The 19,354-nt window shown below is 43.9% G+C and overlaps 1 protein-coding gene across 8 annotated transcripts in view; it reads right to left on the reverse strand.

Annotated features, from left to right (window-relative positions):
* KCNS3 (potassium voltage-gated channel modifier subfamily S member 3) overlaps positions 7,706–19,354 on the reverse strand; it is a 38,432-nt gene continuing 26,783 nt past the window's right edge. For 6 of the 8 annotated variants that reach the window (XM_021085916.1, XM_021085911.1, XM_021085913.1 and 3 more), the window contains one exon: positions 7,706–9,720. In XM_021085916.1, the coding sequence (XP_020941575.1) occupies positions 8,186–9,661 (1,476 nt within the window). In that variant the 5' untranslated portion in view covers positions 9,662–9,720 and the 3' untranslated portion in view covers positions 7,706–8,185. Of the gene's footprint in view, positions 9,721–10,089; positions 11,345–19,354 lie in introns of those variants that run through there. The other 2 variants (XM_021085918.1, NM_001044596.1) reach the window with 2 other exon arrangements.

The following is a 19,354-nucleotide window of genomic DNA, read 5'->3' on the forward strand; positions in this document are numbered from 1 at the left end:
TTTTAGATTTTATATGTAAGTGATATCACATGTTATTTGTCTTTCTCTTTCTAGACTTACTTCACTTAGTATGAGAATCTCTAGTTCCATCCATTCTGCCACAAATAGCATATTTTTTTTTATGGCTGAGTAGTGTTCCATTGTATACATGTACCACATCTTCTTAATACATTCATCTCTTGATGGACATTTAGGTTGCTTCCATGTCTTAACCATTGCAAATAGTGTTGCAATGAACATAGGGGGTGCACATATCCTTTTGAATTGTAGTTTCGTCTTGATATATACCCAAGAGTGGGATTGCTGGATCATACGGTAGCTTTATTTTTAGTTTTCTTAGGTACCGCCATACTGGTTTCCATAATGGTTGAACTAACTTAAATTCCCACCAACAACATAGGAACATTCCCTTTCTCCATCCCCTCTCCAGCACTTGTTAATCATAGACTTATTAATGATAGCCATTCTGACCACTATGAGGTAGTACCTCACTGTACAAAAGGTGTTCCAATTCCAGGTCCAGTGCTCTTTCTCATCTGCAAATCCCTTGTATCTCAGTGAAATTTTCTATTTTCCAGAAACCCTTACAATCACCTAAAAGTTGATCCAACATTAAATAAATTCTTCTGTTTTAGATCTCTACTTTTAATTTTAAATTAGCTTCAGTGTCTTTATAGACAATAATACTTCATAAATAATTTTTCTACTGACCCGGGTAAAGGTCTTACAGTCAAATTGTGTTTGATTTTAATAATGTATTGCAATCAGACAGAAAATACCAGGTCCTGCCTGGGTACCACCTGAGCTAAGTCAAGAGAAATCTTGCACCACAATAACATGAAGGACCACTTATGAAGTGCACACTGCAAGCACTGTACCAGATACTTTATATTGATTAGCCAGTTTAATCCTTACTCTATCTCTGTGAGAAGTTTGGTGTCAACCCCATGTACAAATGAGAAGATAGAGACTCAAGGAGATTAAAGAGCTTGTCTGTGATTACAGACCAAGCTAGGATTAGAACTCAAGCTTGTCTGACACCAAAACCCATGTTCTTATCCTATGTTCTTTCCTTTCAACCAATAAGATGCATTATATTAACATATCATTTGAATTAAGTCTTCTTAGTAACTTGGATCCAGTAAGCTGAATATTGATCCCCAAACTATCCAGGTCCTCATCCCTCCCAGGGCAAAGAAACTTTGCAGCTGTGATTAAATTGAAGAAATTGACATGGGGAGATTGCCCTGGATTATCTAAGTGGATCCTAAACGTAATCACAAGTTTCCTTATAAGAGGAGGAAGCAAGAAGTGTGGCACAGAAAAAGAGAAGGCCACCTGACCACATTGGCCAAGATGGCAGTGAAGTGGCCACAAGCTAAGGAATGCAGGTAGCCATCAAAAGCTGGGGGATGCACAGAACAGATTCCTGCCACCATGCCCATAGCATCCAGAAGGAACCAGCCCTGACAACACCTTAAGGTTAGCCGCTCAGATTCAGTTCAAATTTCCGGCCTCGAGAACTGTAAGAGAATGAATTTCCATTGTTTTAAGCCAGGAAGGGTGTGATAACTTGTCACAGCAGCCATAGGAAACTAATACTTTTGGGAAAGTTGTTTAAGCATTCTACTCAAATACCCACCCTCGTCTGGATGTTGGTCAGATTGAGTAACACTTAATAAATATTTTATTGTCTTCTCTTAACGTTCCTGGGGGAAAAATAATTGAGTGAAGCTTTCAAAACTGGGATTCCTTATAGCAGGAGAGGGAGTTCAGAATGGAAACTGAATAGCTCAAAGGCCACAGACACTCCTTATTCAGGGGCAGTTGTAGTTGGGTCCGTCCTCAAGGAGTGTGAAACAAGGACAAATGAATTTAAACTGCTGTTGGCAGCATTTAGGTTAAATTTAAGCTGTAAAGTGTGTTCTTTGAGCCTCGGGAGATTTTTTAAAACTGAGGAAATACATGTCTCAGACAATTTGAAGGTCTCGGCAGAAGCCATTTCAATTACTTCTTGAGGATCCCAGCTTTCCTACGACTCTTTAATGCATGATTTGTAGAAAGACCTACCTGAAACAGGTGTTCAGAGATGCCAGGTTAACTGGAAAGTAATGGCTATGCGGTACCTTCTAAGACTAGATTGTTGATAGTATTGAAAAACTGTTAATTTTTAGTTTTACTAATGGCATGGCAACGGTGTTTAAAAAAAGATTATTCTTTTAAAGAAACTGAAATACTTACAGAATCAATGATATGACTGACACTTGCTTCAAAATAAACTGGGAAGGAGAGGAAATGAGTCAGGGAAGAGATATAACAAGTTTCTTATTAAATGATAATTGTTCAATGAGATCCTGCTGTATAGCACAGGGAACTATATCTAGTCACTTGTGCTGGAACATGATGGAGGATAATGTGATATATATATATATGAATGACTGGGTCACTTTGCTGTACAGCAGAAATTGATAGAACATTGTAAATCAATCAAATAAAAATCTTAAAGAAATTATAATTGCTAAAGATGAACAGTAGGCACATGTAGGTACATGACACTATTCTTGCAACTTTTGTTATGTGTTCGAAATTTTTCACAATACAAAGTAGGAGGAAGCAGCAGGGGGCGGAGGGAGGAAAGGAAGGAGGAAGGGAGAAGTAAATAATTATGGCTGTGTCCTGCTGGATTTGGTCTCTATGCCTTTGCATGACCTAGGTTGAGTCACTCCTTTTTCTCATCTGTAAACTGGGGAGATGGGCCAGGTAACCGCTCATGTCCCCTGCAGCTGTCACATTCCATGGCTTTGGGTGGAGGTTTGTCATCCTTGTGCCTTCTTTTGCTCAGCTCACCCCTCCTCTCTGTGGGTTCCTAAGCACTCTGGCACTCTTCCTGGGAAGGACAAAGTAGCAAGGGCCGAAAATGATGAAAGGTTGGGCCAGAGTGACTTAAAACAAATCAAAATCAAGTGCCTATTGACATTCAAGAGCCTTTTTACCTACCTCGCCCTCTAGTGCTCTGGGGGCCTTCACCCCTTGCCACCAGACAAAGGGATGTCTTTGCAAATGTGTTTAATAGCCTAAATTTTAAGGCAAGCTATTTGCCGTGCCCCAACAACAAGAAATGGAACCTCATTCGTTGGGACTCCACTGAGAGACAATAAAAGAAAAATTAGATGGCGGGTTAAAATCAGTTTTATGCAAATTTATAACCTAAACCAAGTTAGAGCGGCACTGGCCAATTTTCAAAAAGAGAGTTGATTACATAAGTGTCAGAAGTAGAAGGAGTCTGGTGTGTGTTACACTCACCTCCAACCTGAGAAAACAAGCTCAGAGAGGGGCTGCCTGGCCTCCTGGTCGCACAGCTGGTCAGCCCTGGAGCTGATACCGAATCTCCAGGCTTCCTGACACCCATCCTTCCCTAAACTAGACGTCCAGCTGGGACCAGTCACAAGTTTGCATAAGAACTAGAGAAACACCTTTCTGCTCTCATGAGTCAAACCCTGAAATTGAACCATAGAGAAACTGCTGTTATTCTAGGTCAAAAATGAGAGAATCCTGGTAATCAATCATCCTTTTCTGAATGTCAGAGAAACCTTCTCCAATAAATTACAACAGGGGTCTCAGACACAAAAGTCCCAAAGCGATGGCCCACCAAGACCCTCTAGAATGGGACACTATCAAGTGCCCTTAAAAACACTAGGTTAAATATCAGATCAAGAACTCAAGCACACACAAAAGCAACCGCGAACAAATGTTTCTGGAGGGAAAAAAAAGAAAACTGTAAAAAACAAAACAAAAACCAAACAGGAAGAGCAAGCAAAGTCACAATGTCTGCCTCTATAGGCATCGTTACCCACCCCCCACAAGAAAAGGGTGGGATCATCACATTTAAAAGCAGAAGAGCCTTTAAGTAAAGAGGGGTGGTCAGCAGAGGGTGGGTGCGTCAGGGGAGAGAAAAGCCCAGAAGGCAGAGATTAGCAGGGTCTATGACTGGGACCTGTCCAAGGTCAGCGAAAGTTTTATCCCTAAGGCTGAACTAAACTCACCAGGATCTAAGACTAATGCTCCCCAACAGTTCAGGTATCACCTCCTCCAGGAAGCATCCTTACTTTCTCCCCCCACCCACCCACACACACAGAGGTAAGTCAATGGACTTATCTACCTCCCATCAGCCTAAAGGTTCCCGAGGGTAAGGGCCACATCTCGTTTTTATAGCCAGTGCCTAGCCTGAACACACACCCCAGTAAGCACTCCAGCAATGGGAAGCTCAAACTATCTCCAATAGAGAAGAACAGGGAAAGAAGAAAGCAAGCCTTGGTGGGATGGGTCCTTGGGTCTTCAGTGGCCTTCCAAAGCACCATAAAGAATTGCTGCTGGGAATTCCTTTGTGCAGCAGGTAAAGGATCTGGTGTTGTCACTGCAGCTGTGGCTCCAGTTTGATCCCTGGCCCAGGAATTTTCACAAGCCAATGGCACAGCCAAAAAAAACCTGTTGCTGAAGATGAGAAAAACAAATTGGAGGAAACAGGTAACATCATATGTTAGGGACAAAAAATTTGAAAGAATTCAATGACAAAATGAACCCTGGTGCCCAGGACTGATCACTCAGAAACAGGCAGTGCCAGCGGGGTGGTGCCTGGCTTCTTCCTCCCCCCTCAGTGCCCACTCCACCACCAGCCTCCCTGCACCGTGGGCATCTAGGCACTGACTCAGCCCTTCCCACACGAAGGATCCTGCCATCTCACCATGTGGGAATGAACAACAGGTGGCCTGCGTGTGCTTCAGGAAAGCTGAGAGGGCTATAAACCCAAGAAGGCCCCGCAGCTCTTGGTGGCTAGAGGCCAAATGAGACACATGAATTTTTTTTTTTTTTTTTTTTTTTTTGGCTTTTTGGCTTTTTCTATTTTCAGGGCCGCACCCACAGCATGGAGGAAGTTCCCAGGCTAGGGGTAAGTCAGAGCTGCAGCCACCAGCCTACACCACAGCCACAGCAACTCGGGATCAGAGCTGCATCTGCAACTTACACCACAGCTCAGAGCAATGCTGGATCCTTAACCCACTGAGCAGGGCCCAGCATTGAACACACATCCTCATGGATTATTAGTTGGGTATATTACTGCTGAGCCACAGTGGAAATGCCCATATGAATGTTGACTGAAGAGCATGGCAGGGGCTGAGGTGAGGCTCTCGGGAAGAGAGTTCTAGTTGGCCCTGCCCAGAGAGAAGCCACCACCCACACCACTCTGCACTCCATCAAGGGCTCAGGCCAACTGCCTCCAGGAATTAATATGATACAGGCAGAAACACGAGTCCTATACAGCCATGACCTTGGAAAAGCTCAGAGTTAAAAGATCCAGGGGTGGAAACTGTTCTTAAATACCCTGAAGCTGAGAGTTGGTCCTAGATTCTTGTAGAACCATGGGTTTCTCACTGTTTCAGCCACTCAGAGTTAAGGAAGGACTCTCAGAACCTGCTCTAGCTTCTAGAAAACTCTGCTCTGTCAACAAATGCGTGCTTTGTGATACCGGAGAGGAAAGGTGCACAAGCCAGCATGTCCCCTTTCTACTCATGTCCTGGAAAAATCAACTGGCAGAGGTCATTGCCGTTCATGTCTTCAGGTGCGCATTGCCTTGAATGTCCTAGAATCCAGTCCTGAACCCAGCGGATCAGGAGGCAGTGAGGTGCAGCATTCAAGACGCAGGCTCTGGAATCTTGCTCCCAGGGACGTAAGCCCAACTCTGTTATTCAGTGTGTGAGATCAAGTCACTTTTCCTGTGAACTTGTATCCTCATTTTAAAACAGAGGCAGTAATACAGCCTTGCTGCTAGGGATGTCCTAAGGAATAAATGAGATTATACAGGGTAAGCCCTTATACAGTAGCTTATTATTATTATTGCTGTTGCTATTAATACCACTGCTATTGCTATTACTATTACTATACAAGCAGTCTCCAGCTACTTTATTACTAATAGGGAAATCTTAAATAAAACTGGGTTCCAAATTCTATTGCTATGCTTCCAAATTATATTTATGCCAGCACAAATGCTTGTTGGGGGGGATATTTTTCCAAATGGGCAAGGGATGACACAACTGCATGGAATAAACCACCAGATTTTAAACTGACTTGAAACCCCATTCATCATCTCAGAAATCAAGGAAAAATTAAAAGGAGTAACAAGTCAAAAAGTTACCTTCATCAGGAGTTCTTATTGTGGCTCTGCAGAAACCAACAGGACTATTGTCCAGGAGGATGAGGGTTCAACCCTGGCCTCGCTCAATGGGTCAAGGATCCGGTGTTGCTGTGAGCTGTGGAGTAGGTTGCAGACTTGGCTCAGATCTGGCATGGCTGTGGCTGTGGTGTAGGCCAGCAGCTGCAGATCTGATTCAACCCCCAGCTTGGGAACCTCCATATGCTGCAGGTGTGCCCTAAAAAGCAAAAAAATAGTTACCTTCATCAGATAACTTACAGAGATTGCCCTTCTTTCAATGAGATATATCTGCAAACATAATAAATTGGATAATGAATCCATGTGGGTCTTCCATTCAGAAGATCTCACAAAGAACCCAGTCTGAGAGCATAAAGAGTGGCCACACATCTCCAAAATCAAGATTTTAGCTAAATTCTCTCCGCTCCGGAAACAAGTATGTACGTTGCCTTTTATCACGAGGGGTTTCTACATACGGGGTGGACATGACTGCCTCTCAGGCTATTTTTAAAGGTTGGCTCATTTCATAGCTCCTGGCACAGCTTTGTTTAGGGATTTAAGTCTCACTCCTCTGGCCAGAGTGAATCACATCTGTGTTTGTACAACTCTTCCCCTTTCTTCCCTTCTCTGCCTGCAAGTGTGTAAGTCTGTTCTCCATAATTTCCAGGTGATGGGTTTTTTGTTTGTTTGTTTGTTTGTTTGTTTGTTTTGTCTTTTTAGGGCTGCACCCGTGGTATATGGAGGTTCCCAGGCTAGAAGCTGAATCGGAGCTGTAGCCACCAGCCTACACCACAACTCATGGCAACACTGGATCCTTAACCCATTGAGTGAGGCCAGGGATCTGACCCACAACCTCATGGTTCCTAATCAGATTCGTTTCCGCTGCACCACGACGGGAACTCCCAGGTGGTTTTCTCTTAGCAGTAGAAATTAGAAGATAGATGGTGGAAACATATCTGGTAGGGCACAGGTTTCAGGCACATAGGCCTGTCTGAGTATTTCCTAAACATTAGCGGCATAATGAGTTTACACCTGACGGTGTGGTTTAATCATGAGCATGATCTTCCCGCCTGCCCACCGTCAAGTCTACTGAACAAAAGAACTAGTCCACTGTTGATGTATCTCCCAAATCCGAAACATACCGAAAAGGGAGTTCCCATTGTGGTGCAGTGGAAATGAATCCAACTAGTATCCATGAGGATGCAGGTTTGATCCCTGGCTTTGTTCAGTGGGGCAGGGATCCTGGCATTGTCGTGAGCTGTGGTGTAGGTCACAGACGCAGCTCGGATCTGGGGTTGCTGTGGCTGCGGTGTAGGCTGGCAGCTGTAGTTCCGATTCGACACCTGGCCTGGGAACCTCCATATGCCATGGGTGTAGCCCTAAAAAGAAAAAAAAAAATTCAGAAAGGGCCCTTGATGCTCCAAAAGGAGCATTTTCCTCCCAAGCCAATCGGGAACACACTGAAATACCTTTATTTGACATAAAAACATACAACCAAGACAGTCTCCACACTGAAGTAGGCAGTTTATTAGGCTCCTAATTTCCATGTCAAGGATGTGAACATGGATTTACATGCATTGTCTCATGTGGATCTTACTTACATGCATGTAGTCTTCGGGGCCCTTGCTTCTATTTGCCAGTAATTTACAGTTAGCTCAATGTGAGTAAATGATAAACACAGAATGATACAGAAGCCATAGCAACACATCCCACCCACTACCATTTACCCTTTTTTTTTTTTTTTTTCCAAAATCATATCACAATCCTCTCTGGTAAAAAATAACTTTCAGAGCAAGGCATTTAATGGGCCTCACTGAGAAAAATAAAGACATTTCTAGCATTTCAGAGCAATGAAATGTCCAACTATGGCTGAAGAGTACACCCTGAGAATTAAATGATTTTGAACGAACCCATTGAGGTTTCTAAAGCTGTGTTAACCTAAGATCGGGAAGGGACACAAGATACAGGCACGACCATCCCCGCTTATTTTGCTGTGCCATTCTCCAGGGATGCTATGTTATAAACATCCTCGTTGTCTTCAATGCTCGAAGCATCTGTGGAATCGGGGTCGCTCACCACAATTCCCACCGAAGAGAGACTGGTGATGAAGGCGTGCATCCGCTGGGCATAGATGTCCCTGATGTTAAAGTAAGGGAGCTCCTGGCACTTCTCTGGTGGGTCCTCACCGCACTGGTCCACGTCAATGTCCTTCTGCTTCTGGTAGTACTTGGAGAACTTGTTGAAGATAATGGTGATGGGAAGGGCCACCACCAAGATGCCACAGATGATGCACGTGCTGGCGATGAGCTTTCCGGGCAAGGTGACGGGGTGGGTGTCTCCGTAGCCCACGGTCGTCATGCTGATGGTGGCCCACCACCAGCAGACGGGGATGCTGGTGAGGCTGGACGTGTGGTCATCTTTCTCCACCGAGTAGATGAGCACAGAAAAGATGGAAATGCCCACCGAGAGGAAGAGAAGGAGCAGCCCAACTTCGTGGTAGCTGTGCCTCAGTGTGGCCCCCAACGACCGAAGGCCCACAGAGTGCCGGGCAAGCTTGAGAATTCGGAAAATCCTCATCAGCCTGAGGATCTGGACCACCTTGCCCATGTTCTCAATGTCCTCGCTCTCCTCCTCCTTGGTGTCTACCGCCAGCGTGGCGTAAAAGGGAATGATGGAGACGAAGTCGATTATGTTCAGGGGGTTTTTCCAGAATTTCTTTTGACACGGAGCAGCAGCCAGCCGGATGGCCAGCTCGCCGGTGAACCAAGCGATGCACGCGACCTCCACGCCTTCCAGCACGGGGTCATCCACCTCCCCGTCCTCGTTCTGGAACTCCGACATGCTGTGGACACACATGGCCACGATGGAGGCCAGCACCACGCTCAGGGAGGAGATGGCAATGAGCTTGGCCGACAGGCAATAGGCTGGGTTTTCCATCCGAATCCAGATCTTCTTGCGGAGCTGCCCGAATCGCAGCTGGTCGAACTTCTCCAGCTCCTTCTCGAACAGAGACGACTCTTCAAACGAGGAGTCAGTGCTCACGTCATTGCTCTTCTGGTCCCAGTCCTTCTCGTGGTTTTCCTCCTTGCGCTCCTGGTAGCGGTTACTGCAGCAGGAATCAATGAAGAGCTCGTTGATGCCCCAGTACTCAATCTCCTGGCAGAAGGAGAACACACACAGCTCCTCCATGACGTGCAGCTTCCCCGTGTAATAAAAGTTCAAAACGTATCTGAACAGGGAGGGGTTCCGATCAAAATAGTACTCCTTATCCGCCACGCTGTAGTCATCGCAGAGCTCCAGGATGGCCTCTTCCGAGTGGCAGCGGAGCAGCCTCCCCAGCCTGGTGTGCGGAAACCGCAGGAGGGTGCTCTGGTCCACGGACTGCTTAAAGCCCCCCACGTTCAAGTTGACGAGTTCCTCGTCTGGTCCAGGGCGATGGAAAAACTCACCAAACACCATGGTGGATCCAGGAGGCGGAGAGCTGGCTGGGAAGGGAGAGGAGGAAGTTCACACTGGCCCTGGAAGGAACACAAGACGGTATTAGCACTGGTCCATCCAGCCAGCTGTGCCAAGCTTATTTTTAATCTGCCCTTTCCAAGATGCTGGGCTCCTCTCAAAGCAAAACAGAAAACGGAATAAAAAAAAGAGTACATGATCCCATTTTGACCAGAAGAAAAGCAACACAGAACAGGTTTTGGGCATTTGGTTTTTGTGTTTTCTTTTTTCAAAAAAACTTAGGTTTATGTATCTGGGGGGGGGGAGTCTACCATATAATTTTCATGAATCCTAATTCCTATTTCTCTAATGTTTTAAACATCCAAAATTACCTCCCATGTCCCCCCTGCAAAAAAAAAAAAAAAAAAAAAAAAGCATTTGGGATCACTTACACAATACGAGCATCTCCAGTCTCAGCCACGAGCCTTCCTCCAAAGACAAGCTAGTTGCTGCCCAGTTTGTAACTCATCTTTCCTTGTCCCTAGAGCTGGGTCACACACCCTCAGGAACAGCCCTCGCCTTTGCTCTGCACCTCGTCCACAACCCACACATCGCTGGAGGCTCAGGTCAGTTCTCGCAAAAGATGCTGGTTTCCTCTTATGTTCCAACGTTTCACTCCTTTTGGAGAAAGCCCTATTCCCTCTGTTTCAATGTGGACAGTCAAGAGGATATAATTATCTCCCTGTCCTTAAGTACCCTATATCTTGAAGATATAGTTACACTTCATGGGATGAGGTTTCAGGTACGTACGCAAGGGAAGAAACTGACTTGGGGAAACCTTTTTAAGTTAATGGCACTATCAGTTTCCTGATACAACCACGCTCCTCCCTCATCTCCTCCCTCCCTTCATAAGCAGTCTTCCACACACTCTCAATCTACCATCCCCAGTTCTATGCTGGCCCAGCACATATGGGCTGTAAGTCTTGACACTCACCAGGATGTACCAGAACCATTTCTCAGAGTGCAAATAATAGATGTGACCATCATCCAATATAATGATGCTTCCTCAGAGCTGATGATGTCGATAAAAGAAAAGGGTAGGACTGTTATGTACTGAGTTCCAACTGGGTACCATTAGATGCTTATACATATTATGTCATTTAATCCTTTCAGTAATATAAGGTATGTGTATAGGAAATATGGATACTCAGAGCAGTTGAGTCCAAGATCACAAGATAAGTAAATGGCAGATTCACGATTTATACCCAGGTTGGATTAACCCCAAAGCCTATGCTGTTTCTATTACACACATAAGCCACCTTAATCCCTTCCTATTTCTTTCCTTATTATAATCCAATAACCCAGTGTGGGAAGTGTTACAACAGAAGTGAGTGAAGCATCCTTGGAATTACTGAAAAGAGAACAATGACCTTTATCTAGAGAAGCTTCATAGCAGAGGCTGCGATCAGGTCAAATGTAAAGGTTTAAGCAGAGCTGAGCAAAGAGGGAAAGGGACGTTTCCAACAAAAGGCATCAAAAGGTGGGCAGAAGCCAAGCTGTAAAGAGACCTGTGTATCAATCTAAAGAGTCTGGACTTTATCCTATAGGTAAGACCACTGAACCATCTTAATCAGTAGTGGACACAGCTGTATTTGTAACTGTAACTTAGAAAGCCCCCATTGGAGTTCCCACTGTGGCTTGGCAGTAATGAACCCGACCCGTATCCAGGAGGACACAGGTTTGGTCCCCAGCCTCGCTGAATGGGTTAAGGATCCGGTGTTGCCGTGAGCTGTGGTGTTGGTCACAGATGCAGCTCGGATCCCCCATTGCTGTGGCTCTGGTGTAGGCTGGCTTCTGCAGATCCAATTTGACCCCTAGCCTGGGACCTTCCATATGCCCTAAAAAAGCAAAAGGAAAAAGCTGCCATTGACAGCAGGATAGAAAACTGCTGGGGGGAATGACTGGGGCCAAGGAGGTAGGGCCTCACTAGACTAGGTGAGAGAATAACCCAAACTCATACAGCAGTGGTGGATATAAAGAGGAAGGAGCAAAGTCAAGGAGTTTATAAAGTAGAACTGACAGGACTCGGTGACGGATTGGAAAGAAAAGATCAGGGAAGTTCCCTTTGTGGCTTGGCGGTAACAAGCCCGACTGGCATCCATGAGGATGCAGGTTCAATCCCTGGCCTCGCTCAGAGGGTTAAGGATCCAGCATTGCTGTGAGCTGTGCTGCAGGTTGCAGATGCAGCTTGGATCCCGTGTTGCTGTGGCTGTGGCATAGGCTCTCAGCTGTAGCTCTGATTTGACCCCTGGCCTGGGAACTTTCATATGCCCCAAGGGCAGCCCTGAAAAATAAAAAAATTAAAAAAAAGAAAAGATCAGGAAATGGAAAGTCAAAAGGAGGATGTGTTTTCTACTCTGCATAAGTGGGTGACATCATTAGAGGAAGCAAAAAGGTCAAGAAGGAATTCCTTGCCCTTATGGTTACGAAAAGCCAAGGCTCTCAGCGAAACAAGAGATTCCTCCTCTGAAAAGGACACACTAGCAAATACAGCCTTAAAATACAGCCCTCTGGCAAGTACCTTCGGAGAACACCTACTGTCACAAGGAACGTGTGGCCATTTTCTCTGGACACACCAGCACTGAATGGGTTTCCCATGAAACCAGAGACCACAGCCCGGGCTGGCAAAACACTTAATAGATCTGCTGACCTCTTTAAGAGATTTGATTTTTTTTCTGCCTCTGCTTTCTATTTTTAGTTAGATATTTTCTTTGAAGGGCCTAAATCAGAGCTCACAGCCTGGTCCAAATATTAATGGAACCTCAGATCTCTGAAAGCAGCCTCACACTCATGGCAAGTAGAGTACTAAAATGTTCTGGGGACCTAGCTTTCACTAAGCCAGTATTAAGACTGCAATGGACATTATCTCCTGGTGGGTTATTTTTTATCTCCTTGGCCCTCCTGGAAACCCACAAGGGTATAAAGTTGCTGCCCGCCTCCATAACATTGCCTGCTTAAGTCCATCTCATAATCAGAATGTGCCACTGTTTCCCAATCATGCCACAGTCACTTCTCCAAAGAACACCATTATTAACCATAATATCCATCTTCTTGCTCTGGCCTCCTTGCTCTGTATTCACTCTGTGCCAATGAAAGAGAGCCCTTTCTGAGTCCATTCATTCCACAAAGTCTAATCACAAAGGCGAGATGCATCATAAACCAAGGGTCTCTTGTGGGCTTTTAGAAGAGAGAAAAAAGAAAGCACCTCAAGGTCAGAGCAAATGCTTCCACTCAGAGGGCAAGGTGAGAGTCTCTAGGTCATGGTGGCCAGAGTACAGTGTTGACTTTCTTGGCTGTGTCTGACCCACAGCAGCCTATGGAGGGCAGGAAAGAAGATCCATCTTCACAAACTGTACAAGGTTCCCTTACAAGCACCTCTAGTCCCTGGCTAGTTACAAACATTCCTTACATAATCAGCTTCCCCTCAATACTACCTTGGGGTTCTACAGAAGGAGAAGCAGGACCAGAAGAGATGAGTAAGGAATCATGCAGCTCCTAAGGCTTAGAGCAGAAGCCCAAGCCAGTGTCCTTATGCCAACCCGTCCTGCTCTATAGCATGCTGGCTCGCACATTCAAAGTGACATAAGAAAAGCAGACATTGGAGTTCCCATCGTGGCTCAGAGAAAACGAATCTGACTAGTATCATTGAGGAAGCAGGTTCAATCCCTGGCCTCGCTCTGTGGGTTAAGGATCCGTCGTTGCCATGAGCTGTGGTGTAGGTCATAGAGGTGGCTCAGATCTGGCGTTGCTGTGGCTCTGGCGTAGGCCGGTGGCTACAGCTCCAATTCGACCCCTAGCCTGGGAACCTCCATATGCCGTGAGAGCGGCCCAAGAAAAGACAAAAAAAAAAAAAAAGAAAGAAAGAAAAGAAAAGCAGTATTGAACCCCATTACTTACAAGAGTCCCACATTCAGGCCAGCATTCATTTAACAGCCATCATTTACTCCTGTTCAGAAAATACTTACTGAATCAAAGGTATATCTACATGTATTTTATATAAAATATATATTTTTTCTACATGAAAGTATATATATGTAAGTAAATGTACATATAAAGGAATATATATTATATACATATACACCCACATGTAGTGTGAACCATGTATATGTGTATATTTATACACATACTAAACAGAATTTGGGTCAATTCCTCCATAAGTGAGAAAAACCTCTCTAATTAAACTAAACATATAGAAAAACAACCACAACAATTTAATTACATGAAAGTAAAAGCTTTGGTATAGGAAAACATGCCATAAGTAATGTTAAAAAGAGAATATGAGAAAAAAAAATTTGCTACTTATATCACAGACAAGCGGGTAATATACCTAATATATAAAGAGCTTTAGGTAGAGAAGAAAAAGAGAACAACAATATTTAAAAATGGGCCATATCTGAACAGAGAGTTCACAGAAAAAAATGTAAATGGGTCTTAAAACAGGGGAAAAAATGTTCTGCCTTGCTCATAATAAGATAAATGCACATTAAACCTATGGTGCAATATCATATCTAATACCAAAGGGAAAAGATTCCAAAAATTGCGAGTTCCCACCATGGTGCAGTGAGTTAAGAATCTGACTGTAGCAGCTAGGGTTGCTGCAGAGGTGTGGGTTCAATCCCCAGCCCGGCTCAGTGGTTTAATGGATCTGGCATTGCCACAGCTGCAGTGTAGGTCTCAGTGTGGCTCAGATTCAATCCCTGGCCCAAGAACTTCCATACGCTATGGGCGAAGCCATGAAGTGAAAAAAAAAAAATGCTCTATTACTGAGTATGTGGGGATGAGGCACATTTGTAGACTGAGAATATAAAATAAAGGAGAATTTGGAAATATCTAGCAAAACTGCCCACAAAATAGGAGAATATATTTGCAAATTATGTATCTGATATGGATATCGTATCCAGAATAGATTTTTAAAAACTTTTATAACTCCACAGTAGAAACACAAATGGGCAAAGGATTTTATAGACATTTCTCCAAAGATATACCAATGGCCAAAAATTATATGAAAAGCTGCTCGAGGTCATTATTCTTTAGGAAAATACAAAGCAGAGTCACAGTGAGATAGCACTTCACACCACTAGGATAGTTCTAATCAAAAAGTAATAATAAAACAAGTATTGTGTTATAATACAATATGTGTTCATAAGGATGTAGAGAAAGCAGAGCCTTGAGTATTACGGTAGCAATGGAAAATGGTGCGCCCACTTTGGAAAAGAGTGAAGGAATGATAGAATTAAGATCTCCTGGGAGTTCTTGCTGCAGTGCAGCAGAAACAAACCCAACAAGTATCCATGAGGACACAGGTTCGATCCCTGGCCTTGCTCAGTGAGTTAAGGATCCAGTGTTGCCACGAGTTGTGGTGTTGGTTGAAGACAAGGCTAGGATCTGGCATTGCTGTGGCTGTGGTGTAGGCTGGCAGCTGTAGCTCTGATTTGACCCCTAGCCTGAGAACTTCCGTATGCCTCAGATGTGGCTCTAAAAAGCAAAAAAAAAAAAAAAAAAAAAAAAAGATCTCCCATTTTGCAGCTCATAAGGAATAATGGATCTAGGCAATGACCATTATTGCTAAAACCCAGACAGAAAGCTGATGTGGAACATCCTAACCTGAACAACACCTGAACCCACTGAGCAAGACCAGTGTAACAAAAAGAGACAACAAGATGGAATGTGCCTCTTGATGGAAATAGAGACGCAATTCTGAACTATTCCAGCCAAAAAAAAAAAAAGGGAAAAAATCAGGCCCGAATTTGTTCTAGCCTCTAGATCTACCAGTTGAAATCAAACAGAGATTTCAGAAGAGCATGTTCAAAGACACTCTAGGGATGCAGTCAGCAAAATCCAGCCTGTGGGAAATTATACAGAACAAATGACACAGATCAAATAAATGACATACCCAGTAGATCCAGTGTGTGGCTCTCTGTAGATGCTGATTCTAGCTAGCCAAGTGCTTTTTAAAATGTCTATGAAAATCAGGGACATCTGAACAGTAAACTAGACACTTGATAACCTAAAATAATAATTGTCCATTTTTTTCAATGTGCTAACGGTATTGTAATTATGCTCTTACAGAGAATGTTTCTCTCTGGGGAATATACTCTACAATGTCATGGATAAAATTCTACCACATTTAGGATTCATTTCAAAACAACCCATTGGTGTGGGGGGAGGGGACAGGAGGAGTCCCTGATCGTATAAGACGGCTTGGGAATTAATAACTGTGAGAACTGGTGCAGCTGGGTGATATGTACAGAAGAGGTGAATGCATTATTCTCTCTATTTCTATACATTTTAAAACTCTCCATCAAAAATGCTTTAAGAAATTTTTACCAAGCACCTTTTGGGGCCATGCACTGTGGTAAAGGCTTTTGTATTTATTATTGTACACCCGTGACTTCCCAGCAACTCCTGCTGTGCCTGGACACTAGTTAGCAATCAGTAAGTGTCACGGAGTGAGTGAATCATTTTATTTAATGCTCCAGCAATCCTAAGGGGTAAGTCTTATACTCCGCGTTGCAAATAGGGAAAGCTGAGGCTGAGTGTTTGGCCAACATCACACGGCTTTTATAGGGCAAACTCTTTCCATTGTACCTCAAACACGAGTATTTAATTTCTTAAGTGGGAGAGAGGAGGGACTGGTTGATCTTCAATTTTACATATTTTATCAGTCATCCTAATTAAGGAATGCTCTTTTTGTTCAGTAGGTTTGATACTAGTGTGCCTGCCGAGAACACACGTGGCCTCATATCAGGCACATCTGTGGGTACCAAAGTCATCTGGCCACAAGCTAGAAAAATCAACTGCTATTTTCATTCTCTTCCTCGAGAAAAGCTTAGGTTCGTTGTAATAATCTTCCTACTTACTATCAACCCAAATCACTCGTGATGAGAACACCTTATACTGTACCTGGCCACCCTGTGCCTCTTAGTGTTTATAAGATTAAAAAGAAAGAAAAAGATGTTAAAATCCAAGATATTCTCTGGCAGCTTAAAAGAAAAACCACATTGATCCACTTCACTCCAAGGGGCATCCATAAAGCCTTTTCAAAGCCATTAACCTCTTACCTCTCTGCTTCATGCTCTCAAACTCACTTTAGAAAAAGTCTCAAAACTGTTTTGTCAAGGCCAACACACAATACATGCACACATGTGCATGAGTGGCTTTGATAATGCACTTGATTTGCTCAGAAAAGGAAGAAAAGTATAACAAATACCAGCCACCTGTACTTGCTTTACTGGGCAGAAACCACTTTAAAAAATCAATTCTATAAAAGTAAACAAAAACTTAAATTCCTTTTTCCTTCCCACTTACCCAAATCTATGTTAGTCTTACCATCAAAGAAAAAGAGGAGGGGGGCATGTTTCTGCATTAATACTGCCATCTTTTGGAATAGTCTTATTACAAACTTGCATTTCATTCTATTAAATTTAAGAGAAAAATCATTTCTGTTTCTAAAAAGGGTAGGTCATGCTAAATTCTATTAGCGGATATTCCAAATAAAACTAAACAAATGTAAACAGAACTGAAAATCTAAATTCAATCCACACTCAAGTATTGAGCATCCTCTAGTCCAAGAAGAGAAACTTTCCTGGTGACAATCTTCTCTTACATAAGACACGCTCCCTGTAGACTGGGGTGGGTAACAGTGTAAGGAAAAGAAAATCAGAAGTCAGTGTCAGGCCACAGAAGAGCCAGACAGCAATGTCAATGGCATTGAATGGTCCACCCTGGCTGAGGGTTTGGAAATGGAGATGCTGGTGGTCCTTGATTCAGGCCTTAGTGAATCAGAGCATTTTTACAATAGCTAAAAAGAAAAAACTGTTTATGAGACAGCTAAGAGGACATGCCCAGAGCCAGCATGCAGAACACACAAAACTTCAAAGAGCCTTCTGGATCTGAGTCTTTGTTTCTAGGGATCAGAATTTCCTGGACATCCTGAGGCTCCTGCATGGAGCCATTGCCCCCAGGAGCCTTCCAAATGGTTCCGCCCAGCCAGGGAGAAAGCCTGGACAGAAGAACGTGTGAGTTCCACTGGCCAAGTAGGCAGCAAGGAAACTCCTGGTCTGCTCTACATCTGACATGGTCCTGCAACATTAAGCATAGCTGACAACATACCAGCAGCACAGGTCAGCAGGGTCCCAGCTTGCCTTAATTCAGAACATTCATAACCTAAACCCAACATTTAAATGTTAAACTGAAATAAATGAAGGTCCCTTTATCTGTACTGAACTACCGGAAGCAACTAAAGAAAAGAGGAAAAAGTTACAACTCCAAAAGTGTGTGCTTGCGCTGCCGCTTCCCAGCTACGTGACCTGGGGTGGGAAGCATCTTGATCTACAGACAATGATATACACACCTTGATGATACAATAACAAATGCAAGAGTCTTTTGAAAACACAAAATGCGTAATGTAAAACCTTATTCCAAAAATAAGAGATTCCCTGCACCCTCCCTCTCCTTCCTATTCCTACTTACTCCCTCTCCTCTCAAACCCCCTCTAGCTGGGACAGTCATAGCAGAGTGACATTCATTGTCCCTGGATCTCTATTTAGTGTGGCCGCTCCCCTTTGGAAACTCCCTGAAGGATTCTTGTAATCCACTCAGCTCATCTCCAAAAAGGAGGGCGTGCAGGAGGCTGAGTGATTAGGGAGCCAAAGAGCCAGACATCTATCCTACTTGCAAAAAAAGCAAAGAATCACAGATGAAAGATTTTCAACCAGAAACAGGAAAAAACGTGGACTTTGCCACAAGAGGGGAGCCTTAACTCTATGGTAACTACCTCTTCCCACCTCCAACTCAGTCGTGTTACATGGTGGAACCCGCATACAAAGAAATGCTTGTCTGTGATGTTCTGGTGTCCTGAAGACAGATTTCTGGGGAATTGCAATGCACCCACGCCAAATTAAGAGCTCACACCTCCCCCACGCCCACCTCCCAGCTCTGTTTACCTTCTCCACAGCCCTTCAGGTGCATTTTTACTTGAGCCCCCAGTACAAGAGATTATAGTGTTTTCACAGTTCTCTTTATCCCCCACAAGTCTGACTATTGCTGTCATTAGACTCTAAGCTCTTCCATGGAGGGGACCGTGTCTTGAGAGTCAAGGTCTTTATCTCCGAGCCCCAGTCCTTTATGCTAATCGCTGCCCAAGGTCTTGTTGAAGATACTCATTTTTATCTCTGAGGATTAACAAAAACCATCACCGCTTTTGTCAAAGAGCTAGCAGAAGGGTCTAGACCAGGCATGGTAAAATGAAATGCGTCCAGTGGTCAAACAAGGAAGTTAAACAAATGAAGTGGGCTGGCTGGGAACTGGGATGAGCCATCCACACTTGTTTAAAAGGCGGAGGCTACTCGGAACCAGAGTCCTTTGTGCAAACAAGGACCAGTTTAGGTGTATCTTACACTGTTCCAGGAACACTCAGAAATCCTGATCCTTCTGTGGGATAGCTCAACTTTAATTAGAACTGATTCGAAAAGGTGTCAACATTATGTGGCTCAAAGAAAAATATGTCTCTGGGCCAGGTATTTCCAAGAAGTCCTTGATCTGTGACCTGAGTGAATTCTTACCAACCCAAGCTCCAAAGCCTCCATCTGAAGCCAGAATGACTCAAATGGACACAAGTGGAATCTTGTTACAGGTATTGTGAGGTAGTGTCACTCC

This window comes from Sus scrofa, chromosome 3, assembly GCF_000003025.6.
Source record: "Sus scrofa isolate TJ Tabasco breed Duroc chromosome 3, Sscrofa11.1, whole genome shotgun sequence".
NCBI lineage: Eukaryota > Metazoa > Chordata > Mammalia > Artiodactyla > Suidae > Sus > Sus scrofa.